This window comes from Candoia aspera, chromosome 8 (genome assembly GCF_035149785.1).
Source record: "Candoia aspera isolate rCanAsp1 chromosome 8, rCanAsp1.hap2, whole genome shotgun sequence".
NCBI classification, from domain to species: Eukaryota; Metazoa; Chordata; class Lepidosauria; order Squamata; family Boidae; genus Candoia; species Candoia aspera.
In genome coordinates this window covers 39,778,670-39,798,358 of record NC_086160.1, presented here as the reverse complement: position 1 = coordinate 39,798,358, position 19,689 = coordinate 39,778,670, and the positions used below count along the sequence as shown (strand labels likewise).

The 19,689-nt window shown below is 38.2% G+C and overlaps 1 protein-coding gene across 1 annotated transcript in view; it reads right to left on the bottom strand.

Annotated features, from left to right (window-relative positions):
• OTUD4 (OTU deubiquitinase 4) overlaps nt 1-19,689 on the bottom strand; it is a 36,549-nt gene that overhangs the window by 3,885 nt on the left and 12,975 nt on the right. Inside the window, exons 5-20 of the mRNA XM_063310137.1 lie at nt 19,054-19,126; nt 18,811-18,892; nt 17,317-17,455; nt 14,193-14,232; nt 12,382-12,499; nt 12,205-12,269; nt 10,166-10,266; nt 8,499-8,623; nt 8,248-8,419; nt 6,064-6,226; nt 4,020-4,161; nt 3,628-3,683; nt 3,460-3,540; nt 2,318-2,447; nt 1,576-1,839; nt 42-82 (exon numbers count right to left, since the gene is read on the bottom strand). Coding sequence (XP_063166207.1) covers nt 42-82; nt 1,576-1,839; nt 2,318-2,447; nt 3,460-3,540; nt 3,628-3,683; nt 4,020-4,161; nt 6,064-6,226; nt 8,248-8,419; nt 8,499-8,623; nt 10,166-10,266; nt 12,205-12,269; nt 12,382-12,499; nt 14,193-14,232; nt 17,317-17,455; nt 18,811-18,892; nt 19,054-19,126 — 1,792 coding nt within the window. The remainder of the gene's footprint in view (nt 1-41; nt 83-1,575; nt 1,840-2,317; nt 2,448-3,459; nt 3,541-3,627; nt 3,684-4,019; nt 4,162-6,063; nt 6,227-8,247; nt 8,420-8,498; nt 8,624-10,165; nt 10,267-12,204; nt 12,270-12,381; nt 12,500-14,192; nt 14,233-17,316; nt 17,456-18,810; nt 18,893-19,053; nt 19,127-19,689) is intronic.

Genomic DNA, 19,689 nt, shown 5'->3' with positions numbered 1-19,689 from the left:
CTTTTGGCCCAATTCTACCAAAACAGAATACTGACAGTTACCTTTACACCAAGATTGAAGAAGAATCTGAGGATATTTTTATCTACATGAAAACAAACAATAATATTGTTAAGCTTATATATATAAATTAAAACACAGAAATTCACCAACCAAAATGTGTTCATCTTTCTAAAGCTTTACAGTTATATTGGTTTATGAATTGTTACCAATACATCATATAAAAAAAATTACAGGGTTAACCCCACTCTTCAATAATAAAATGGTTCTATTATACAAAACAATTACAGTAATGTCTATATTTATATGGGTTTTGTAGTATGATGTTAAGGGCATGGGAGAGATGAAGAGTTAAGCACTCACAAATAGCAACAATCTTGTACACATCACTGATGCCAAATACTTTGACTTCTTTCATAAACTCCAGCAAGTATCTGTTCTTAATATTATATATAATGGTTCCAGATCACATATTCCCAATTGTTTAATTTGTGAAGTATTTTGTTTTCTAGATCAAGCTGATCATATATTGCTAGAAATGGAATCTATATACTACTAAAACTCCCGTGTCTGTTTCTCTGTTTGCAACCTTCAACTGGGCGAAACGGTGGATCTTAGGGCAACAATTTTTCAACCAAGGTACCTCAAATGGGCTAGCTTACAGAATGTGTTTACAGAATGCGTCCAAAATCCCATCCTGAAATTTGGCAAAGTTATGGCCACTTCAGTACCACTGTGATCAGCCGCAGTCACGTGATCATCATTTCCAACTCCCTGCCAGCTTCCCACAAGCAAAATCAGTGGGGAAGCCAGCAGGACGTTACAAGTCCAAGGCAAGCAGGAGGGAGGGATGGAAGGATGGGAGGAGGGAAGAGAGGGAGGAAACTAGAGAGGAGGAAGGGAGGAAGATTGCCAATGCTCCCTGCCAGCTTCCCACAAGGAAATTCAATGAGGAAGCCAGCAGGAAGTCGGAAGTCACTCCCACTCCCACTGCTTTTTTGCCCACCTGTGGTTATTCTATCTCTCTGTTTGGGTAAGGAAATATCTCTGAAACGGTAAGTCGACAGTTCACGGGTTGTCTGGTATACACTAAACTTATTTACAGGGATTGATCTCCACTGAACACTCAGCTCAACTGTAACAGCTGGGGTGAAGAAAGGAGGAATTAAGGACAAGCTAATAAAGTGGTAGCTTGGATTGTTACTTAACTTTTCCTTCAGTAGTTACTACTCACACTCTTTTAGCTGGTCTGCAGCCCATATTTATATATACTTAGGAAATAAATTATGATCAGGATTCTTTTGGCCAGCTTGTCTCAGTTATCATTACTACTTAGAAAATATACTGAATAAGAATTCAGCATTTCTCACCAAGAAAGTTCATTCTTACGTAAAAATGTAAAGATAGATAATTGGATGAGACATTGGAACTTCACATATTAGCCTTCTTCATGCTTGTTCCGATTTTATGAAGTTTTATATATACAGTATTTTCCCACTGCTGTTGCCACCTCCAACCACACCCACCCGCCTCATTTTGACAAGGAAAATTTCATGCATGAGCTGGGACAACTCTTACCATTTGGTAGATCTTCCCCTGTACCACATAAGGAGTACGGAGGAGTAATAACTCGTTCTCCCTTTTCATTAAGTGGGAATCCTGGGTACAAGGGATCCTGGTAAAGATTCAGCGTTTGAGGCATAGGTATTAAAGGCTGATTAACTGCTTGGAGTGTTACTGGAATGGCAGCAACTGGACTGGAGGTTGCCTGACTCAGAGTGGAATCTAGTCCAGCTGTTGGTGTTGGTATCACAGATGACACAGGAATCTGGGGTGGAACACCTAAGATATGAACAAGGAAAAACAATCCTAAGTCTAAGCAACTGAAAAGAGAAGCTAGTATTCTCAAATTGTCCAAGGCAGGCAGAGAAAAGTACAAATTCAACCAAACCCATTATTGATGCCCCTGGGAATCAGAATGTTGGCAGAGCAGAGGGTGAAATGCAAGTATAGCATGGGCAATATTGAGTTTTTCAGTTGTGAATTATTATGGCCTCAATTATCATGGAAGGATTATTATTTCTGTATTATTGTTATAATTACTTATTATGTACAGCCACAAGTTCATGTGGAATGCAGGGATATATAAGTAAATGAATAAGAAACCACAATAGCAAGCAGAGTTACGTATATATGTGTGTGTGTGTAACTTTAATTTGGCCTCCACATACTAAATACTAGTTAGTATAAAAGTAATAACAAAAGTATGGTATCGCAAACCTTATTAGTTTGGGATTAGAGGAGTTTTTCCCTTGCAAACCTGATAGTACATAGACTGTTGACTCACTTGACCAAGCTGGCACAATAGCTGGTACAGAAGGCACAGTGGGAGGCAAATGTATTTCAGGAACAGTTGAAGATGGGATAGCATTCATACCTGGTAAGTGTTCCTGTAAAGACCATATGGATTTTTAATACATTTTAATCTATTTAATCTGTTTTTAAATTAAAACCATCAAATTCAGTTTTAAACTGAGAGCAGTATTAATTATGCAACTTTATAGCCCAATTCTTTGCCCAGTCCCTCTGAGCTCAATTACTCTTGCCTTCCTGGAAATATGCAGAGAACCTGAACCAAAGTATAAAGTCCCCCATTGGGGGAGATGGGCAGTGATATAAATTTAAATAATAAAATAAAATAATAAATAAAATTCATGCAAGACATCACCATTGACAATATTTTCATTGCAAGATCAGATGCACGCACAACATCCGTACTGTAAGGCAATTTAAAGCACATTAACAGCATGCATTACAAAGTCCTACTATCACATTGGACTTTGGTAAGGGGCAACTCAATCTGAACTAGCTTAACATTCACTCTCCCTTCTCCACATGCTTCCTTAGTCCACAAGAAAAATACAAAAGAATTCTGTTTGATCAGATCAAAAATGTATTTTCCAGCATCCAGCCAAATATTTCTTGGGAACATACATAACATGAAAGAAACAACCCTTCAGTGTTTGGTATCCTTGAACAATGTGATTCTATAAAGCTATAATAACTTGGCTTTCAGACTGAACTGAAAGCAGACCAGGTCAATTGTGCTGCTTAACTGACTCTAAGGACAATCACACTGAACAAAGTGGAATTTGTCAAGTGGCAGAAATCCAATAAAGCTACATTGTTCAAAGACTTCTCATATTGTGGGACTCAGTAACCTTTATTAGACATATTGAGAATCCTTAATTAAGACATTTATCTTTAGTGAACACTCACATTATACAGATCCTAGTAATTCTAATAGGATTTTTGCAATATTCTTAATGGACTGTATTCAAGATTCCGACAGGCATATGACTGTAAGTGATTTGCCTAAAACACAGGTTTGTGAGACAAACTGCAATTAATGTGATCCTTCCACATGAAATGGCCACAGACATTTAAACATACATCTCTTACGTGTTCAATAGGTGGTGAATGAATATTTCCATTGCTTGAGGGAGATGATATACCTGCAACAGCTATATCCTCCTTAGTGTCCTGCAAGTTAAAATACATACTTTATGAATACTCATTTGGTAAAGGAAGAAAAGGTGATCGGGATGCATCACAGCTCACCATACCTACCTTAGACATTCTGGGATCCAACTTCTGATCTGTAAGAATCTGCTCAGGATTAGACACTGCAATAATGCATAAGAAAGCAGCACAATGAAACTGTAAGATGCTAAAAAGCAGATATAGGCAACTTAGTAGCTTTCAAATGTTTTGAACTTCAATATCTCTAGCCAATATAACCAACAACATGGGATCATGGAACCTGAAATCTAATCTAGACAGCACAGGGTTATTCATCCATGCTCTGAAAATACACCAAGGGTTTAGGGTCTCCCAAATCTCCAGTCTGTTGTGTTCTTTTACTGTGTATCTTCCTTACTGAACAATATATTAACATCTTTAATATGAAACCATATTGGTTGTCAATCCAAAGAAAGCCCAATATCTCCATTTATTCATACCTTTCTCATCCTTTGCTTCTATATTTTTTCTTGTCACCTGTTGTTCCTTCGGGTTGCTGATTCTTTTCCCATTAGGAACTCGGGGGCTTTGCCATCCAGAGGTCTCATTAGTCTGGGTAGCTACTTGAGACACAGATGGATTCTGAAAGAATTGAATATTCTGAGAACTAACAGAGCTCCTCATTTTATATGGAAGTCCTGATCATAAGAGCCACAAAGTCCTTTCAATCAAACCTTAGGTTGGTATGTTCCCATTAAGCCTTAATCGTTTTACCAAGCTGCCCAGTAAGATGAGGTGATCTTACCAAAATGAATTCTGAGTCTTCACTGATTTTTTCACAAGGAAAACAGTAACGCTTCCTCAGATGTTATGTTCTTAGTAATATTGCTGAGGATTGCGGCCTTATAAATTAGCTTCTTGCTTTAATATGCAGTTAAAATCCAAGTCAGGTAATCTCCCCCCAAACTGAGAATGCAAAAACAAACAATCTCAGCAACAAAAGAAAAATGCTAACACCTTGTTTTAGTCAATTTTTCCTTTTGACCTCCAAGTAGTTACAAGAACTTCCTCGTCTTAAATCCCAACCCAAGTCATTTGTTCCTATTCTGAATATATAATCTCAGAGCCTAGTTATGTGCACAACTTTGATATAAAACACAATGACCAGGACCCAAAGAGCACTATTTTTGGTGTTTTTTTCTACCTTTGCCTAGCAAACTTACTACATCACAAAACTCCCTCTGATTTTTAAAAGCATCATGAGGAAAATACTATTTATTAAACAAGAATATTTCTGGAAGAGAGGAATACCATGATATATTGAACCTGTCCAGCCTACAGAAAAAACCAGGAAGATCAGCTTTGTAGCTATGCTCCTCCTTCATACTTCCTTAACTTCATTGTAATGAATATATGAAAACCAATTCCTGCTCAAATTAATGGATCAGATTAATCTTGTGAATTACCAATAGTACAGCATAAGACTTTTCTTTGTTCCTACAGTAGAACATATTAGTACATCTGTTCCTTGAATTTCAACATACCTGTCCGATCTCCTTTGTGCTTCTTAATTGAGATAAAGTAAGTGCTATCTACAGGCAGGCCTACTTCTAGTTTTAGGAGCACGAAGTGTATTGTCCCCAGCACCCCCCTCACTTACTTGTCTGACTATCAAACTGATCTCTCAGTGTACAGTGGCATCTGTCTAAAAGTCAGCACTGTCAATAATGGCACCAAGCCCTAACATGGATACAGGTAGTCCTTGACTTAAGACAATAGGGACTGGAAAATTCATCGTTAACTGGTGTGGTTGTTAAGTGAGGCACCACATGACTGCACTCGATTTCACATTTTTGTGGTGGTCATTAAGTGAATCATGCAGTTGTTAAGCAAAGCACATGGTTCCCCACTGATTTTGCTTGTCGGAAGCTGGCTGGGAAGATCACAAATGGTGATCATGTGACCCCAGGACACTGCAACCATTGTAAATACATGTCAGTTGCCAAGCACCTGAATTTTGATCAAGTGACTGCAGGAATGCTGCGATGGTCATAAGTGCGAGGACCAATCATAAGTCACTTTTTTCAACACTGTCATAACTTCAAATGGTTGCTAAACAAATGGTCGTAAGTCGAGGACTACCTGTATTAGAGATGGGTCTAAAGTCATTAACATGGTAGTGCTGGCCAGTACAATCAGCTAAGTTACATAAGCTGTGAAGTTCTGAGATGCATTGGACTCCACTATGTGCCTAATTAAGCTGGATGCTGGTGCCAACACTGCCTACATGTTCTGAAAAAAGAACCTTCTAAAATTTGGTTTATCTTATTAGATAGCTTGGGATTTTGGTGCAGAATGTCTGTACTATTCCAGTACCATAGTATGTACCTGACTCAACTGGCAAAGCAAAACATATCAGTAAAATTTCAGTTCTGAGAAAAACAGCAGCAGTTCAGCTGTCCCTTTCATTATTCACTGGAACAGAAAAATGATGTGTTGTAGTCCAGAATGCATATGGTCCAATGAGAAACCCAGCACACATACCAAAAGTGCAGGGAAAGCTTCTTCATCCTGGAACGGAATTTGATAAAGTGAATTAACTCCATCTACAGCCTGTTTCTCTTTATGCTCCTCTGGAGAAAGACCAAAATAGTTACAATCCTTGTTTGGGTGGTCCAGTTCTTGCACTCTCTCACAATCTGTCTTTCTGGAAAGAAAAGTTTTATATCTGTTGAAACTGAAACACTTACCATCATCACCCTTGAATGGCAATCTAAATATTCATTTGGTCTTTTTTTTTTTAGAAACTGCTACCAGGGCACTGCATATACAATGTACAGGTAGCCAAATTGTGCTTCATCTGATGTTCATTGGTTTGACTGGCCAAATTCCTAGCTTAAAGGTTAATCCTACATTTAAAACTAATCTAAAACTTTTTTTATCACTGGAAACTAATCTTCACTTAAAGCAAAAGTATTTCAAAAATGTTTGAAACCTGTGTTTAAACTTCTGCTAATCCAGGGGATAAATCTAATACTCTGAATTACCACTCAGTTTAAAAGCACTTAGTTTCTCAACAGAAATCCAAGAAGAATAATCATCCTAAGGAATAGTGTATCAATCTATCAAACTTCTAGCATATGTTCATTGGCATCATGGCAATGACACACCGCTCAGTAGTTCTGGAAGATGAATCACCATAGAATGAAACAAATTTTAAATGCAGACTTCTCACTCCTGCCAGTTGTTTTTCGGTTAAGCATCACCAAACCTCATATTCCTACAAAGTATGCTGAGTTGACTTTATACATGATAACATTTGGAAGGACACATGATGCCTCCCACTAAAAATTACATTCAATTACTTCATTAGAGGACTGGCAGAATAAGCTTTGGGAGTATGCCTCAATGTCAAAAATAACTTGATATCGTAAAAAAAAGTCTGATACTAACTTTAACCTAATTTGGAAACTGTTGACGGATTATAATTTTGCATGTACAGGTAGTCCTCGTTTAACAACCACTCGTTCAGCGACCGAAGTTATGACAGGGCTGAATCAGTGGTACTAATGACTGGTCCTCGAAGTTCCAGACGTCCCAGCATCATCGCAGTCACGTGATTGTGATCTGGGCACTTGGCAAGCAGCTTGCACTTACAATGGTTGCAGTGTCCCATGGTCATGTGAGCACCACTTGTGACCTTCCCTGCTGGCTTCCCACAAGCAAAGTCAATGGGGAAGCCAGCAGGGAAAGTCACAAGTCGCTCTGGTAAGTCACTCGCACTCTCTCCCACCTGGCCGCAGCCACCCCCGGCCCCACCGCACCTTGTGGGCGGGTACATCCTCCCCCACTTGGCAGTAGCCACCCTTGGCCCTGCCACATGGACCACCCGTACATCCTCCCCTGCCTGGCAGCAGCTAATCCTGATCCTGCCACACCTTGCGGGCCACCCATGCACCCTCCCCCACCCACCAGCAGCCACTTACCTGCCTGCTGGCCTGCTTGCAACATACCTGGGACTCACTAAACTACTCACAATCCTTGCTTAATGACAATAATGGGGAATGCTGGGATTACCGGCGCCAAGCAATGCAGTCATGTGATGTCACGCTTTATGACCAGATTGCTTAGCAACCGAAACTCTGGTCGCAATTACCATTGTTAACTGAGGACTACCTGTAGACTTTTGCATCATCCAAAGTTCAGATTTCTCTTAACATAAATGTCTTAAAACTTTAGATACTGTCTGGTCAGTCATACAGTTACTTTAGATAAGTAGCTTCAGATACTTCAATTTTTCTTCAGATTCCCTAGAAATTCTTATTAATTCTCATTAATCATAAAATTCTTATTAATTCTCATATCTTGATTAATACGTTCTATTATTTTGGCTGTTTTTGTTAACCTATGACTTGACTCTTATATAGTTTTTAAAGGGCCAAACTGAGATATGATTATATCTGTTCTAATTCAATGTTACTAGAATAACAGAGGAATATTTTCCATTTTTGTCTTAACATTTTGTATATTCCTATGTAATTTTTATATATTGTGAATCATTCTATTTCTTTTTCTTTTCTATTTATTTTTGAAATTAAAAAAACAAAATGTCAAACCAAACCAAAATGAAGTAAAATAAAGCACACAAGGAGAAGTAACAAACTATATAGTAAACTCCTCTTATAAAATGTCAAGTTATAGCCAAAAACAGAATGAGACATTAGTCACCTTACAGCTTGCAGAGCATTTCTGCCTTGAGTTTTGTGATGAGCAGAAGTCTGCTGGGAAGACATCCCCAAACAGGGTAAGTGATGCTGTCTTGTGACCTGCATCCGAGGGGGCAGAACTGATGTGGTTTTTATTAGCTTGTTTGGATTTTTGGAGCCTTTGCAATCTGTATCTGGAAGACATATTTTTCATCAGTTAATCCAAAACAGATTGGCAATCAAGCCAGTAGAATTCAGGTTAAAGACTCATACCAGTCTGAACATTCTGCCCATGCACCAAAGTGGTTTTTTTAATTTTCTTCCCTGGTACTGTGCTCCAAGTTTCCAAAGGAGATGCCTGTGGAAGAGGTTTAAGGTTCCTCAGCAGTACTGAATGCCTGGGAGGAAGAAAGAAGAAACACAGCATCTGTGGTAGCTCCACACTGCATTGAAGGCATTACTAGAACTAAATAGGCTGCCAACAGAACCTATCCACAATTGTGGAACATAGTTTTTAATTTCTCTCTGTGTGAGCGTGTGTGTTTAATTTACATTTCTGTAGCACACCAGAGGCAAAGTGGTCAAGGAACTGGACTAGGAACAGGAGACCCAACTTCTAGTATACGCTTAGCTGCTGGATTGTTTTTGTGGAGGAAAAACTGGAAAAGAGAATGCTGTGTATGCCATCTGGAACACCTGAAGGAAAGGTGTGACATAAATCAAGTAAGCAATTGTGTAGCTTCAAGTAGTTCATAGTATAATTTTAACATTTTTGGGAGAAGAGAAAGATATTACAGGAATATTAGATGGTCAGGAATTAAAACTGTTCATTTCAAGCAGACTTCATGTGTCTCTGAAATAGGCAAAAGATTGTCCCATTCCTCTCCAGTGTTTCATCGTGACACTGTATCACTTCTTTCCAAATACAGTGCGACACTGCCATCACTAACTGTGCAAGAATCAGAGTTGAATCCAGCAATGTTTTTACTTAACTTGGACAACTGAAATACTTTCCAGTAAGATAAAGCAATCACTGCATATACTGCCATTTTCTGGTATGCCCTGCCTCCTGAATTGATGGCTCCAACTTTTGCTGGCTTTAACAAATGCCTTAAAAACACATCTATTTTGATTGGCTTTTAACTGTTGAATCTGTACTTAATAGTATTTCATATTTAATCAGTTTTTAACATACTAGTTTTTAACACAGTTTCATCAATTCCTGCTAGACGGGAGTTGCATATATGCCCCAGTAAATAAGTAAGGATGTAAACTGCAAAATAACTTTGTTAGTGATACAAAAGATCTACTAAATAAATAAATTACTAGAATTTCCCAATAACTGTGCATATAAAGTAATTCTCTGGACATAATCAGTGTAATTATTCATGTTAGTATCTCACATTTATAGTTACATAATGCATGCTTACATATCATGTGCAATTACCAAAACAAGCTATTTACTTCCAAGAGAATATAAATTTAGTAGTTTGAAGTATTACTTAAGTATCGGGGGGGGGGGGTTAATGGAAATGACACAATGCCTGAAAAATATGCCCACCTTTCAAGAATCTAATTCAAAACAGTCTAGCACTGAACATTTATTATTTACGTACAAATCTCGATCCTGCCCTTTGAATGCACCACCTACAAGTGTCATTATCTCTTACTCTTTCATTAATATTTTGCAAGCCAGACAAAATCTGACTAAACAGAAACCAACCATATTCCACTTTGGATAGCAAAATGTGTACTTTAGAAAGCCCACTGTTATATTACAGAATTGGAAGGGATCTTATGTGGTCATCAAAAATCTCACAAGGGCAGGGGGCTATGTCTGACCTTTATAAATACTTCTAGCACAAGAGAATCTACTACTTCACAAATTAGGCTATCCCATAGCATTTACTATTCCAACATTTATCCCAATGTTCACTTACCTAACACCAAGCTCTTCCACAAAAACCACAACTGGTCCATCTGCAGACTGGACTTCTTGAATGTGAGCGTTGTAATACCTTCCACTGTGATCTAAATATACCTATGGAGTAATTAAAACAAATTATATGCAAAGGGAAGGTACAGCAGATAAATTTATAAGTTAGGGAGATTTTTTTTTATCGCCTCTCATATTAGTGTAATATGGATCATCTATTGATGCAGAACGGTGAGAAATTCAAGACAGATGAAAGAAAGTACTTCTTTAGTCTCATCTCAAAGCAATTTAAACTATGGAATGTACTGCCACAAGGTGTGCCAGTGACCATCACCTTAATTTAAAAAAATCAGAGACAAGAAAGCTAACAATGAATATGTGTCATAATGACTGATAGTTAATTTTAGTACCAGATGCAGAATGTCTTACAGAAGCAGCCAAAAAAATTGGTACCCCTCCACTTTTTCCCAAAGAATCCCAGTTTTCTGTGGGGTAAGGTGAAACTGGCACAAGTACAAAGCATCTACCATTCTTTATTCCATAGTCCATAGCAAACACTATGCTTATGTCCATGCTATTTTCATTTGTTTATTATTTACAAGAATATGTTAACTCATACATCAAAAGCAAAGTGTCTGCTCTTTAGGACAGGATATCAAGCAAATATGGCATTAACTTATAAAACTGGAATTTAAAAAATTCAGGAACCCAAGGAAGCTGGTTTCCCAGCAGGGCTGATGGGATAAGATTGCTTACTATTTCTCCCTTAGCTGCAGGCAAGTGGAGTGACTGCGTGGTTAATCGTATTTCACACCCACTCCTTGAAGCTCCCCATGTGACTCTGGACCAGCCATTGTCTCTCAGCCTAAAACTACTTCCAGAGATACTATGATGAGAAACAAGAGAGCGGAGAAGAACCATGTCTACTGTTTTGGGCTCTCTGGACAACAGCAGCATATGAATGTAATAAAAACAGGGGGTAGAGTGAATATTTAGTTGTGGTCAGCCTTTCCCTGTACCAGAAGCTGAAAATAAAGTGTTGGGTCACAAATAAATATTCTGCATCCTTCTATACAGTTTGACTTAGGAGCGAACGTTAAAGCAGGAAATGGCAGGGGAGATATGATAGGAGACTGACACTTGACTGTTGCAGGGTCAACAGGTAGGCCAGTGGCTGGCTTTCTTTTCAGGCTGCAATCTTACCCAGGAAGTCTAGGGAACAACAAAGGTGGGCTCTCCATCCTAAGGTCTTGCCTTTTAATGCTGGTCAGTTGCTGATAAAACTTCTGTTAGAAAGGATTGTTGTTGATTTTAATTACACTGATTTTATTGTTTTATATTTTGTTTTTATAATGTTGTAATCAGCCTTGAATATTAAAATAGACAGAAAGATGAGATACCAAATCAATATTAACTAAAATAAAATACCAAATAGTTGCTGTCAATGCGACCAACATTTGCTGTTACACTGTTACACCTATGCTGGAAAACTATGCTTTGCTTGAAACTAGTCACTAATTTAATCCAAGTGCACAAGAAGAAGCAGGGGAATGAGTAGAAGCTATAGTATGCTCCAGATCCTCCAAAACCACTATACCTGGGGGGACTGGGAATATCAGGCAGGCAAAATGAAACAATGGAAATAATAAACAACTGAATCAGAAACAACACAAGATAATAAGCCAAAGTAGCACAATGAAATGACTGGGAATATCAGGCAGGCAAAATGAAACAATGGAAATAATAAACAACTGAATCAGAAACAACACAAGATAATAAGCCAAAGTAGCACAATGAAATAAATAGTGGGCTTATCAACATTTCACCCTAGAAAAGCAGTGCAAATTTAATTCAACAGCAGATTCTCCTATCCCTGCATCATAATGCCAACATTGCCTCAGACATATTTCTGCCTTGCACAGCTGCACTTAAAAGCATAAACCCCTGATGGGGTAAAAGTGGTAACCTAAGTGAAACACTATACAAGATGCTGAAAAATGAAAGAGCTGTTAAGCAGAGTTACCCAGATTTAATGCCACCTACTTTACATTTATCTCCAACTGAATACTGCATGCCAGCAGCAATAGAAAAATCTTGTTTTTGCTGATCTGCAAGCACAAAAAGAAAATGTATTATATTATACTCTTAGGTGAGCACAAAAAGATGCTCAGCTTCCTCTTCATATCTTCCCAGTAAATAATTTCAATGTTAGGGCCTTACCTCTTTTTGACTGCTGCCAGACTTCATATTCAACATTTTGGTAAATTACTGGATTGAGGGACCGAAGAACCTTTCCAGGCAAGGTCATAGCACTGTGAGATTTCCCATGTTTATGAAGCTGTTGTGCAAAATAAAAATTAAAGGAGAAAGAATACACACAACAAGTGAACAACACTGAATGTATATAAAGAATTTAAAATGAATTTCAAGCAAATTCAACTAATACGGTATATCAATTTAAAATCAAAACCTTACAAACATACATACAAAATAAGTACACCTTCACATAAAAATTTCTAAATAATATTCATAATTATTAAAAATGCAATAGCCCAATACTGGTGACTTGTTAAGCAATGTGAAGCAAAACTTATCAACTGTATAACCCACAAGTCACCAGTGATTAGCAACCCCAACATTTTCTTTTCTGATTACATCTGGGTAAGCTAATTTTTCCCCCAAAGGTATATAAAGAGAAATTTGCATACCACAAACAGTCAAAGCAATTTGCAGCATAATCCTTTGTGTGTTAATTCAGAAGTTCCACCATATTTAATGTTTTCTTCCTCATATCAGGGTTCACTGAGAAATCCAGCCTTAAAACATAATTATGGGCTTATTTCTCATTAATTTCAAAGGGGTTGAACTTCTCTGACCTTCCCTTTAGACTAAGGTGCTGTTTCTAGATTAGTACATACTTTTACAGGTAAGTTTAGTTCTATAAATCTTTCATGGTAATAGTATCAGCTGCAATGTATTACAGGCAATCATTGCTTAATGATGGTAATTGGGACCAGAACTTCCATCACTAAGCTACGTGGCCATAAAACGCAATGTCCACTGCCTCGGGTCCAACAGGATCAAACTGTTCCCAGATAACTGGGCAAGAACATTCCCTCAGCATCTCCACAATTAAGCGAGACATCACTTAATTAAGCAAGACATCACAGGATCGCAACTTACAACTTCCTGCCAGGTTCCCCATTGCTTTGCTTGTGGGAAGCCAGCAGGGAAGGTCGCAAATCGCGATCACGTGACCACAGGACGCTGCAACGGTTGGAAATCCGGGCCAGTTGCTGAGCGCCCAGATTGTGATCATGTGACAGCAGAAGCACTGCAACAGCCGGAACTTTCAGGACCAGCCCTAAGTACCACTGTTCAGCACTGTCACAAGTTCAAATGGTCGCTGAATGAGTGGTCATCAAATGAGGACCACCTGTACATTCTTGTTCTGATGTCATCCTGCATTCCCAGGATTGACCACTACTTCCCAGGCATGGAATTAAGAGCTGTTTTATATTAATAGCAGATCTATTTTGTGATCTGCTATGAATTTTATATTACCCTTTATAATTTTTCTATGGGAGATCATTTTCAGATGTTGACTTTTTTTCTCTTCCAGCACTGAAAGTTTTGTACGTGAATACTCTAAAAAAGGAATTCTTACCATCTGCTTTCCCTTTTTAAAATAACATTTTCTCTGTATGGATCTACCTCCCAAAGGAGGGGCTGCTTTCCTGAGTCACACACCACAATACTATAAGACCAGAAGGTGACACTACAGAATTTATTTTATTTTTACTTGTCAGTAAGGTCCAAGGGCTCTGGGGCCCTTGCTGTTTCTCACACACTAGGATTATTAAGAGGATACTGAGTAAATCCTCCTGGAAGATAGGTAGTAGCAGCTGTGACTCCAAGTTACAGTCGACTGCAAAAATTCAGGACGTTAATACAGCCATCAAGAGTCACACTGTATAAGAGGATCAGCCATAGACTTTGAGTGAATAGGTAAACAGACTGAAATAAAATACCTTCTTGCCATTCATATAACTTGTTGCAGCTCCTTCACTTCTGGAGAAAGGAAAAGATATACAATAGAAATATTTCAAAATCAAAGAAAGGACCCTGTTTTCGTATAAACAATAATTATTAGCGTTTACTCTTATGAAGGAAGTTAACTCAGAGGAACACATGAATATAGTGCATTTCACACTGACCAGCTTCAATAGAATGACATTCTATGAAGCCAATACTAATCCACTGTGACCAAATTAAACATATACATGAACAGTTTAATATTAAATTTAAAAACTATTTTGGACAGAGACAGCAGAGGAACCTTAAATATTTCAGCAGTTCGTCTCACATATATAGTCCCCATATCACAAACTGTGTCATCCCCCCAGCCAAACTTAAGTCATGCCAACTTAGTGGTAAAACTCAGCAACATACTTTATTTATTATTTATTTTATCACATTTATTTACTTATTTATTCAATTTATATGGCCACCCATCTCTAACAAGTGACTCTGGGCAGCAAACAATCATAAAATCAATTAAAACCAAATTACAACACAATACAAAAGAAAATTAAATATATACAGCAGCTGAGAAAATTACAATCCATAGATGTTAACATTACCAGGAAATGGGGCCCTTAACACACTCAGGGCCCTGGGCCTGGGCACATAACCAACAAGCCAATAGGGTCAAAGCCATCCTAATCTCTGGAGGGAGAATGTTCCACAGGGCAGGCACTATGGCAGAAAAGGCACGCCTCCCAGTCCCTGTCAGCTGACATTCCTTGGCTGACAGGACCCAGAGCATGCCCATGTTGCCGGACAGGATTGGACCAGCAGAAACAACTGGGAGAAGATGGTCCCTCAGGTAACCTGGCCCCAAGCCATGAAGGGCTTTAAAGGTGACAGGTCTGCTTCATCCAGGATCCTATGCGATCACTTTTTCTACAACCTTCCCTAAAAAGGGAAGATTGGAGACTAGACAAAAACTCCAGATTAGTTGGGCCGAGCAATGGCCCCTTGAGGAGCGGGTACACCACCACCTCCTTAAAAACCGGCAGGACCACCCCCTCCCTCAAGGAAGAATTAACCACTGCCCAGAACCAATCACATGTCCTCTCCCGGGCAGCCTTGACCAGCCAGGAGGGGCACAGATCTAACACAGAAGTGCCCAAAATAACAGCTACAAGAACCCTGTCCACTTCCTCAGGTTCAACAGGATCAAACTCCTCCCAGATAACCATGCAAGACTCAGCCCCTGTAACCTCCACTGGCCCTGCCCAAGACTGAAGTCCAACGCAGAGTGAAACCAAGCAATTTATCGGCTAGATGCACAGCATATTCTTCGCAGCAACCCTGTAGGTGAATCCCAGAATTACTCACCTGAAACAGGGCTGCTGGGCAGCTATCTGCGGACATAATAAGGGTAGAAAAATAGTAATGTTTTGCCACCCTTACCACCATGAGGTAGGCTCTAATAGCAGCTCCAGCTCATGATCAATCATCTTTGCTCCTTGTCATTCACCAGCGGTGCCCTAGGCATCTGATCACCCTCATCAACTCCCTTAACTCCTCCATAAACCACAGAGAGTTCCAGGATCCACGGGCACAGAGAGGCCACTCAGGAGCAATCCGGTCCAAAGCTGCAGCCGTTTTTCCATTTCAGGCAGCCACCAAGGCTTTGACCAGACCATGTAGCAGACCTTCCAGAACAACCCCAAGCTCCCTCTGGAACCCAACTGGGTCCATCAGTCTTCTGGGGCAGGCTGTTCTAACAGGCCCAGTGTCCCTGTGAGTGGGGGGTGGTTCTAGAGAACTGGAAGCTCACCAGGGAGTGATCTGACCATGACAGGGGAAAAACCAGTATCTCCCCCAAATCCGGAACACCCTGCCAATGCTCCAATAGAAAAACCAGTTCAGGTGTGTGTACACACGCACACACTTGTATAGCCGCCCATCTCACTTAATGACTCTAGGCGGTGTACATAATAAAACAAAATACACATCATTAAAAACACAATTTAAATAAAAATAAAAAAGACAAAATGGTAGCAAAACATACAGAGAGTGCATCAGTTAACTATCATACAATCATCTAACAGGCTCTATCATGGGATCCCCAAGCTCATGTTTTGAGGGCCTTCTAGAAGGCCAACAGAGTTGGGACCAGCCTGGTGTCAGTAAAAGTAATGGGCAATTGATTAGCCTACTTAACAAAAGCTTGTAGCTCAGCATCTACAGTAGCACCCTGTTTTAAATTGGAGCAGCCACCCCTTCCTAATTTACAAACTATTAAAATTCTTGCCATACCAAACATCACTGTGCACAGCTTCACTGTCATATCCTTTGTTGATCAGTAGAGTGAAATATTTTTTTAAAAAAAAGGACAGCCCCAAAGAATCATACAAAGCATAAGAGTTTTAAAAAGGGAGAACTAATCCCTTATAATCCCTCATCCTCTCTTTTGGCCAAAATTAATTTCTGTAATCACTATCTGAGGCAAGGACACAAATTCTGATTTCATTCCAATATAAATTAGAGGGTGGCATCTCTGCACCAGTAACTGGGTCCTCAAATCGTATCATATTTGTTATTAAAATAATGCAAAGTAAGATTCTGAATCAATAATTGTATGTTTAAGATGTGTACGTTCTTGCACAGACTTCCCATATCATGCAATCTATCAAACCATCAAGAACTATGGTTTCTGGAGACATACAGGTTGGCTAAAAGAAAGATACAACACTGTATCCTTTGTTGATCAGTAGAGTGAAATAATTTTTTTTAAAAAAGGACAGCCCCAAAGAATCATACAAAGCATAAGAGTTTTAAAAAGGGAGAACTAATCCCTTATAATCCCTCATCCTTTCCTTTGGCCAAAATTAATTTCTGTAGCAATTTAGTCATACTATTTAGCGGATTTTTATAGAACGGTCTTCCCCAGTCTGACATCTTACAAATGTCTTTAAAGTGCAACTCCCATAATTCTCAGTAAACATGACAATGCATGTAGTTTCCAGAAAACATACTATTTCCTCATAATGTTTTACTTCTCTGCATATTATTTCCTCTATAATTGTAGAATATGGTATAGCTCTCCCAGCATTTTAACTTTAAACACACAGGCTTACTTACTCTAGATCTTCATCCTCTGAATCAGATTCTTCACTGTTCCCCCTGCCATTCTTATTTAAATCAGCATGGTTCAGTTCTTCTAAGATTTTATTCACATCAACATCAAATACTTTTTCATACAGCAATTCATATAGAATAGCTAGTTAAGACAACAAAACAAAGACCAATAGGCTTTTATCACAAAAAATACTTTAGTTTGAATAAGATAAAATAAAAAAGCTCCACAAAAGATTGATGACAGCACCAAGGACATTTTAAAGTTAGAAAGGAAGTATAATTTTCCAGAGAGATTAAGCAGCCAGCACCCTTTGAAAATCCCTGCAGTGGTGATTTGGGGAAGCAGCTAGAATTACACATATATCCTGATAAGGAATCCAGAACTACATTTAAATAGCATTTAGATTAACAGGCAAAATTTATTCTTATTTTGATTTACAATCACCCTTTCTGCCCATAAGTCACTCAAGTGTGTTAATAATTTAGAATAAAATATAAACAATTAAAACCAAATAAAAATATTTAAAATTATTATTCGGGCAACTAAAATGTTTTATTTGATTTCAATTGTTTGTATTTTATTTTAGAATATTAACTCCCTTGAATGACTTATGGGAATGCTGCAGGGAAGGAGGATTTGGAAATGAAGGGGCAGATTTATCCTTTCCTGAAGGCTAACTGCAATTCCCTAAGGAGTACATTCTATACCTTAGGGAGCAATGCTTTGTATACAATAGCACAAACATTAACTTCAATTACTTTGATAAACTGCAGTCTATCTTCAGGATTTTCAATTTTCAAGCAGGCAAAAGTAATTACGGGCTGCAGCAACAGATCTGAGACCAAGGTTATCAGATCAAATACCCAAAATACAAGTTTCATATCTTCTCATCTAAAGCACCTCCACAAGTTTCAATTTCTAATTCCCCTATCCTACAGCATTTCCAGAAGCACTTTTTGAAGGACCTAGTATTCAAGATGATAGAGAACTGGAATTCTGTATACAGTTCTTCAGTTTCCAATTTATATCTCAAATGAAATTAGAAACAAAGTTTTTTTGCTGTTCTACCATTACTTCCAATCTACTTGGTTACTTTACAACATCTGCTTACTAACAACATTCATGTAGATGAAACAAACTGTCAAAAGTCACAGCCAATTTTATGCTATAAGAATCCATTTTAGGTATGGTACACAGTCATACACATGTTTATGAATAGCTGTGTTAAAATATTCTGAACTACAATTTCAGCTATTATATAATTTAGGATGGACAACTCAAATGCATGAACTCATCTTGATTAATACATTTTATGTATACTTACCACAAGAGCTACTAGTTTACTCAATTCTGTTTTAGTTTACAGAAAATAAGTTACATTTTTGGCAACTAAAATAGCTGCTCCAAGATACAGAAACATGCAAATAGGTGATGGTTTCTCTCTGATCCCACACTGTGATCACATTTCAGAATTGATATATCACATTAATACTTACACTGACAAAGAGCAGCCTTGATTGTATAGTCTATAGAATAGACAATATCATAGTGACTGCCATTTGAAAAACACAGCAATATCTAAAAAGAAGCACAAGAATACTTAATATAATAGCAACAAATTTATACACTGACAACGAATTAAAGACTAGTGCAGTACTTCCTACACCACTTCTGCTAAAACCTTATAATTCTTCAAGTTATATGAGTAGCAAGATCTATTACAGTAGGATTCATCTTACCTTGTCGGGAAAGCCATTTTCAGTTACATGAGAAGGAGTGCAGTTTGGTTCCCGATATATTATAAAATCTTTTCTAGAAGAATAGAGGGGGGGGAAAACCTATAAATACACAAGTTTTATTATGAAATGGATAATAAATAAAAATAGCATAGACAGAACTTGGCAGAAAGCATGTATGAATCTCTGTTTAATGAGTTCATGTAATTCAGGAAAATATCTTGTGAATTCTGCAGTGGCAACACATAAATATTAACTGCAAGACTCAGGTCAAGCAGCAGGCATTGGCAATGGCTATTAGTTGGAACAGGACTGCTTAATGGAACCTGCTATTCTCTCCCCTCCTCACTCAATACCAAAGTTTCCGCCATACTTGCTTCTAATACCTAAATGTCTGTCTTAAAACTTCAGTTCTAGCACATTAACCATCTTCTATAATATACTCTCTGCTTTCATTTTTTTCCCCATTTGCCTGTCTAATTGACCTTTTAAAAATATTTTTTTAAAAAATAAAAGGAACCTGGCATAATGCAAAGCAAAGCACTTGCCTTTAAAATCACATTTGCAGCAAATATCTTACAGGTGTCATAAGAACATCCTGGGGAGCTGGATCACCTCCTGATAAATGAATGTTTTGTA